The 7,834-nt window shown below is 40.9% G+C and overlaps 1 protein-coding gene across 1 annotated transcript; it reads left to right on the top strand.

Annotated features, from left to right (window-relative positions):
- Positions 1 to 1,979: 1,979 nt before the first annotated feature.
- On the top strand, positions 1,980 to 5,512 carry LOC104798420 (leucine-rich repeat receptor-like serine/threonine-protein kinase BAM1). The gene is made up of 2 exons (XM_010520498.2): positions 1,980 to 4,670; positions 4,750 to 5,512. Exons 1-2 carry the CDS (start codon positions 2,075 to 2,077, stop codon positions 5,187 to 5,189), a joined length of 3,036 nt encoding a protein of 1,011 aa, XP_010518800.1. The 5' UTR covers positions 1,980 to 2,074; the 3' UTR covers positions 5,190 to 5,512.
- The last annotated feature ends 2,322 nt before the right edge of the window (positions 5,513 to 7,834 follow it).

Raw genomic sequence — 7,834 nt, 5'->3', positions numbered from 1 at the left:
TTTCCCTTGCCGAGCTTCTCTATACAAGTAAATCTGTCTTTATATATATATATATATATATGTATGTGCACAAATACGTGTGTGCGTGTGTATGTATGAGCGTCAGTTTTTATGATGGATACTGTAAAAATAGACTGCACAAATCATTATAATTTGATCAGTGAAACTGGCAAAGAAGAAAATGACGATCATAGCCTTGCCCGCCACGTAAGCTTTGTCGCCTCTCTCGTCTCTCGGAAAGCATGTTTAGACGACGGCTGCATTCATTTATTAATGCTCCACGAGGCCGAGGGTGTTTCCGTCACTTTGTCGTTTTGCTCGAGATGAGGGCTATTACTGTCATTTCCCCGGCCCATTAACTATCTCGTTGGGTCGACATGTGATTACGGTGACCCTTGTAAGGGCATGTCTGTAATTCACATTAGGGCCAATTCCGATGTCAGTCAAACCGATTGTTGACCGAAGCTCTTTTTGGCTAAGCTCCCCCCACCATTAGAATTATTGCTTTTATTAATAATTATCAATCATTTATCTTCTTTGCCCCCACCATTTCCATTTCGATTTATCTTATATTATTATGAACATGCAAAGTTAAGTTAAAATAACATGTTGGGTCCTTTGATTTATTCAATTATTACCATTTAAGTTTAATGATATTTTCTATATCTGTATTATAAGAATATTTCTTTCCAGGTGTTTAAAAATTTATGTTATTTAAAAAAATTACTTAAAGCTGAAACTATTCTTACATCTACATTTTGCAAGCAATAATAGAGCTAAAGTACTATTATCGTGATATTAGCAATATAAATAAATAAAAATATTTCCCTGTTTTGTTTTGGGTCTCACATGGATGGACCAAATGGCCCAATCACTATTGATCGTCCGAAAGCGGGGCCCACACATGGGTCCCATTGCATTCCTGAAACGATAACATCTGGGCCGTCCATCATGATCATGACATTTTAATCATGGGTCTTTCGCTTTTAAGCATCGTTATGCTTAGAGCCACTTAACAAATGGTATTCGGCGAGGTACCTGATTATTGCCTTTCTTTGCCTTTTTCTTAATTAGCGATGGTAAAATGTCGTAATTTACCATTAACGACCCTTTTTTGTCGCTTTCTGATATCTAACCTTTTTTTAAGTTAAAGAAATTTACCTTATGCTTTATCCAATGCAAGATAGACAACCATAAAAAGTATGATGATTTTTAATTTTGAAAAAGAAATAATATATATTATTCTTTTCAATTCAAAAAGTTTGAATCTTTTAAATTGAAAGCCTTTCTCAAAGGCAAGTCCAATGGGTTTTTACCTATAAAATGTAGTTTGAAAATAAAAAAAATGTGATGGACAAAAATAAACAAAGAAAAGTTATGGGTAAACAAGTTGAATCTTGAATATATATATATATATATATATGGTCTATATACATACACACGTGTGTGCGTGTGTGTGAAATAAGTGTTTTGATTTTGTAACTTTGTCAGATTATATTATATTTTAGATAATGCATGAGTGTACCATAAAAAAAAAAGTAAATCATTATTGACAAGACTTGAGCATCGCCTTTCAAATGTTTTAAGAACAACAAGGTTCCAAAAATATAAATAAATGAACTCCGACTGAGTCTGTCCTCCCCCTTTTTTTTCTAAATTAATCAAGTATTTACTTCTCTACATTTACCCAAAAAAAAATGTTATTTTGATCCAAGGTATAACATATAGTTTTTTTATATGAATTTTTACAGTTATCAAGTGCATCTAAACGGATTGTCCGCTGATTATTAATAAATTGTGTTTTTTTTTGTTATTAAGTGTCTGTCTATCCATCGGCGAAATTTTATATGTTTCCTCTTTAAATATTTATTTTATAAATCTGACGTGGCCTTTTCTCCCTCCCTTTCATACCTCCGATTTAAATGTACAATAAAATCCATAAGTTTAATAATTACAATATAAAAACAAAATCACGCCATCCTCATCTTCTTCCTCACTCACTCACTCCCTTCGCACCTTGTCCTACCCTAACCCTAACTCTCACAGACACAGAGAAGAGAGAGAGAGAGAAAGAATGAAGCTTCGTCTTCTCCTTCTTCTCCTTCTCCTCCACATTTTTCATTCCTTCACCGATGGCCGACCGATCTCCGAGTTCCGAGCACTTCTGTCTCTTAAATCCTCCCTCTCCGGCGCCGGAGATGACTCGGCGCTGGCCACGTGGACCGACTCGACCTCCTTTTGTGGATGGGCCGGTGTCACGTGCGATGCCTCCCGCCGGCACGTGATCTCCCTTGACCTCTCCGGTCTTAACCTCTCCGGGACTTTATCCTCCGACATCGCTCATTTACGTCTGTTGCAGAACTTTTCCGTTTCTGCCAACCAGATCTCCGGTCCTATCCCTCCGGAGATCTCCTCTCTGTTTGGGCTTCGCTACCTTAATCTCTCCAACAATGTCTTTAATGGTTCATTTCCCGATGAACTCTCCGCCGGGTTAGTGAATCTCCGGGTTCTCGACCTGTACAACAACAATCTGACAGGAGATTTACCAGTTTCCGTCACCAACCTGACCCAGCTCCGGCATCTCCATCTGGGCGGGAACTACTTCGCCGGTCGGATCCCAGCGGCGTATGGTAGCTGGCCGGTTATTGAGTACCTGGCGGTTTCGGGGAACGAGCTCGTCGGGAAAATCCCTCCAGAGATCGGAAACCTCTCGACCCTCCGGGAACTCTACATCGGTTACTACAACGCTTTCGAAGATGGCCTTCCCCCGGAGATCGGAAACTTGTCCGAGCTCGTTCGGTTCGACGCCGCAAACTGCGGTTTGACCGGCCAGATTCCTCCCGAGATCGGGAAGCTGCAGAAGCTGGACACGTTGTTCCTCCAAGTGAATGGGCTTTCTGGGCCATTAACTCCGGAGCTGGGAACCCTTCCTATCTTGGAATCCATGGATTTGTCCAACAATATGTTCGTCGGCGAGATTCCGGCGAGTTTTGCGCAGCTGAAGAACCTCACGCTCTTGAATCTCTTCAGGAACAAGCTGCACGGCGCCATACCGGAGTTCATTGGAGATCTGCCGGAGCTGGAGGTGTTGCAGCTTTGGGAGAACAACTTCACCGGAAGCATTCCCCGGAAATTGGGGGAAAACGGTAAACTACAGCTTCTCGACCTGTCCTCCAACAAGCTCACTGGAACTCTTCCGCCAAACATGTGTTCCGGTAACAATTTACAGACCCTAATCACTCTCAGCAACTTCTTGTTTGGCCCCATCCCGGATTCGCTCGGAGAATGCGAGTCCCTGACCCGGATCCGCATGGGCGAGAATTTCCTCAACGGGTCGATCCCAAAGGGACTTTTCGGGCTGCCCAAACTCACCCAAGTCGAGCTCCAAGACAACTATCTTACCGGTGAGTTCCCCGTGACCGGCAGAGTCGCTTTCAATCTGGGTCAGATCAGTTTATCCAACAACCAGCTCTCCGGTCCGTTGCCGCCGACCATCGGAAACTTCTCCGGCGTCCAGAAACTTCTCCTGGACGGGAACAAGTTCACGGGTCTGATTCCGCAGCAGATCGGAAAGCTTCAGCAGCTGTCGAAGATGGATTTCAGCCACAACCGGTTCTCGGGTCGGATTGCACCGGAGATCAGTCAGTGCAAGCTCCTAACTTTTGTCGATCTGAGTCGAAATGAACTTGCCGGTGAAATCCCGAACGAGATCACGGGCATGAGGATCCTGAATTACTTGAACTTGTCCAGAAACCATCTCGTGGGCCCAATTCCTGCGTCAATATCGTCGATGCAGAGCTTGACATCCGTCGATTTCTCTTACAACAATCTTTCCGGTTTAGTTCCGGGAACCGGTCAGTTCAGTTACTTCAACTACACATCGTTCTTGGGCAATTCCGATCTGTGTGGTCCGTATCTGGGTCCTTGTAAAGACGGAGTCGCCAAAGGAACTCACCAGTCTCATGTTAAGGGGCCCTTATCAGCCTCTATGAAACTGTTGCTCGTCCTTGGCTTTCTCATATGTTCGATAGCGTTCGCCATAGCAGCCATAATCAAGGCTAGATCCTTGAAAAAGGCGAGTGAATCACGAGCATGGAGACTGACAGCTTTCCAGAGGCTAGATTTCACTTGTGATGATGTTTTGGACTGTCTTAAGGAAGACAATATCATCGGCAAAGGTGGTGCCGGCATTGTCTACAAAGGCCTGATGCCTAGCGGCGACCAAGTCGCTGTCAAGAGGTTGCCGGTAATGACCCGTGGATCTTCCCATGATCATGGGTTCAATGCGGAGATTCAGACACTGGGAAGGATCAGACACAGACACATTGTGAGGTTACTCGGGTTTTGCTCGAACCATGAGACGAATCTCCTCGTGTACGAGTACATGCCTAATGGTAGCCTGGGTGAGGTTCTTCACGGGAAGAAAGGAGGGCATTTGCATTGGGACACACGTTACAAGATCGCTCTTGAAGCGGCCAAGGGATTATGCTATCTCCACCATGATTGTTCTCCCCTGATCGTTCACAGAGACGTCAAATCCAACAACATCCTTCTCGATTCCAACTTCGAAGCCCATGTCGCTGACTTTGGTCTGGCCAAGTTCCTGCAAGATTCCGGCACTTCTGAATGCATGTCCGCCATCGCCGGTTCTTACGGCTACATTGCTCCAGGTAACCAATTCATAATCTCATGATGGTTTGGACATAATTTGGAGGAAAAGGTTCAGTCTTTAATGTTCTCTTGCTGCAGAATACGCGTATACCCTGAAGGTGGATGAGAAGAGCGATGTGTACAGTTTCGGCGTGGTGATTCTGGAACTCATCACGGGGAGGAAACCGGTGGGTGAGTTCGGGGACGGAGTGGATATCGTGCAATGGGTCAGAAAAATGACAGATTCGAACAAAGAATCAGTCGTCAAGGTGCTGGATCCGAGGTTGTCCTCCGTTCCCATCAACGAAGTAATGCACGTATTCTACGTGGCCATGCTCTGCGTCGAAGAACTGGCCGTGGAGCGGCCGACGATGCGAGAAGTCGTCCAGATCCTCACTGAAATCCCCAAGATGCGGCCGCCGAAGCCGGAGCCCAACGCGGCGGAGGACTCGCCAGCGTATCAGTCGTCGCCGATGGCAGGGAGCGGAAAAGACGGCAATGACGTCAGCCGGGACCCACCCGATCTCCTCAGCATATGAGTTGTTCCGGTAGGCATTGGGGGCAAATTCGTCATTTTAATCTACGTCGACGATAAATTAAAAAAATATAGCTCCCTTATGGTTTGTGGGTCGTCCGGTTTAAGGCAAAGTATGAATTTCGGTTTAGTGTCCCTAACTCGCTCTTTTCAAGGTTTGTTTCGTTTTCCGTAGTTATTTTTTTGTCTGCCCCTGTTTTTTTTTTTTTTTTTTTTTTTTAAGTATTTTCGAATATGTACAGTAGGACGTGGTGGAGAATTTCTAGTTTTCGGAATTTTAAATTTCAGGAAAAAAAAATGGGAATTGTGAGTGATTTTATGGTGTGATGTGAGAATGGGGGTTGCTGCAGCGTCACGCATCTGCAACCCAATGTTTATTTATTGTATATTAAAGATCGCCATTTGACTTCGAACCCACATTCAATTCCCAACCAATATATTTACTTAACCCCTCATATGGTTTCCACTTCATATAATTCACTAAAATTTGGGTTCCACAATGTAACCCCCCACCCAAAAAAAAAAAAAGTTGATCGTTCGTTCTAATTCCTCTTGTTCAAAAACAAGATAGAGATGAACATATAAATATAAAAAAAAAAAAAATATATATATATATAGGGTATAAATGTTGATGATTGGTAGACTGAAATCTCTCTCTCTCTCTCTCTCCTACTATATGTGTGTATATATATATATATATATATAATACAAACCCTTTCGGAATTTAATGTGATTTGGGTGTCTTTTCCCTTGCCATGAAGCAATTTCCTCATGTGTGTTAAAAGCATTTACGATTTCTCTCTTCCTCGGGTAGGAATTTGAGCCATTATTGCTCGTGTTGTCGTTGGGCTCTTGGAGTTAGACGGTGCGACCAGATTCGCCTTATAAACCTTTTCTCATTCAATTTCTTAGAATTTTTTTTTCAAGCATCGTAAATATTAATCTTACTGTAATATTTGAGTTCGAACTATCACCACTTAAAAGTATCAAAACTTGCGATTATTATACTTGAAAAGTGGGCGTTTCGAGATTCGATTTGAAATTTTAACAGTTTAGTTTGAGAACGGTTTATTCGGTATTCTACAATTTATATCAAATTAATACCGTATATTATTCGGTTCGATTTCGGTTTCGATTTTTGTTTAAAAAAATAATTAGATTTTCTTAATAAAATTTTGATTTTTCGGAAATTTTATAAAGTTCAGTTTGATTTGGTTCAAAAAAATTCGGTTCTATAAAAAAAAACATATCGTTCGTAAATTTGTGAATGATACGGTTCAAAAAAAATAACGAGATTTTCTATTGGATTCCGAGTAAGCGAACCTAAACGACCATCTTTAATATACTTCACTCCATACACTTTTTCTGAAATAGTGTTTTTCTTTTTCTTTTTCTTTTTCATTTTCGTTTGCTGTAGCGTTTACCTTGATTTCTGAAATGAAACAGACATGGATTCTCTCTTACATGGACGGGACATCACCGTGTCGGTAAAAACAATGAAGCAAAGATACAAACGTACACACATCCCTCTTTCCCATCCCGTGCCCTCGTCTTATCACGATCATAAATTCCACGTGGCATTTTTCTTGCTCTAAGACTATCAAACAAAAAAATGCGTATCTAATCCGTATGCTTATAGATGAACAACATGGTTTTGGTCCGTAGATCATGTTGTCGGGAGAGAATACATACATCTCCGAGAGATACGTACGAATAGATTTGTATTTTGCCAAACAGCTTTAATTATGGACCAAAAATCACGCATAAAACAATGGCATACAAAGGCAAATACGAAAAAGACATTCTTCTTTCTTTCTTTTTTCTTTCCCTCGACATGGAAATTTCATGTGCCCATGTTGCGATAATATCGTGACAAAGACATCGAATTATTCGTGGGGTTAAAAAAGTGGATGTGATATTTTTTTTTTTTTTAAAAAAAAAAAAGACAAAATAAATATATAATCAATTTGTCTTTGAATAATGTAGTAAAAGTGCGATGTGTACTTAGTGACCGTTGTTTCGTCTGGAAATTAAATATAAAATGTTTGATTATCGATCTGATTAGAGGGAAGATGTTTGATTATTGGGGAAATTAGGGCTTATAGCATATGATTACTCATCTCGCATGGCAGCTCCTTATACAGTTTATTGTTTTTTTTATCCATAAATGGATATCATTTTCCTTCGCCACTAAAACCTAATCTTACCTGTTATCACTAGCACCACGACACAAAACACATTTGTATAAGGATTTTGCCAAGAGTGATTGGCTCAACTGGTAAGTGGGTATGCGCAAAGAGTGTTCCACCCAGATTCGAATCCCACCTTTGGTAAATCACATATTATAAAAAAAAAACATTTGTATAAGCATTTTGTTGGTGCGCCAATGTTTTGTATTCCATATGCGTATATATGTATATATATTTATATATACACGAGTGTCATATATTATATATGTAACTAACCATATCGGATAATATTTGAATACATGCAAATGATGGATAGCGCTTCTCAATCATTGAATCGAATCAGAAGGGGGCAAAATTATAACGTTTATAAAGTGATAGAAAAACATGTCACTGTACAAACAAAAATATGAATGTATAATGTAAGCATAGGATTCTTCTTCCTCGATGTGGATATTAAAGG

Source organism: Tarenaya hassleriana, unplaced genomic scaffold (genome assembly GCF_000463585.1).
Source record: "Tarenaya hassleriana unplaced genomic scaffold, ASM46358v1 Cleome10, whole genome shotgun sequence".
NCBI classification, from domain to species: Eukaryota; Viridiplantae; Streptophyta; class Magnoliopsida; order Brassicales; family Cleomaceae; genus Tarenaya; species Tarenaya hassleriana.
The sequence above is the reverse complement of the archived record's forward strand: the minus strand, read 5'-3'. Positions and strand labels throughout refer to the sequence as shown.

Excerpts from the sequence above, each read along its gene's own strand:
- LOC104798420 (XM_010520498.2), top strand. The coding sequence starts at position 2,075 with ATGAAGCTTCGTCTTCTCCTTCTTCTCCTTCTCCTCCACATTTTTCAT. Across the intron at positions 4,671-4,749 it reads TTACGGCTACATTGCTCCAG|AATACGCGTATACCCTGAAG; the intron begins GTAACCAATTCA and ends CTCTTGCTGCAG.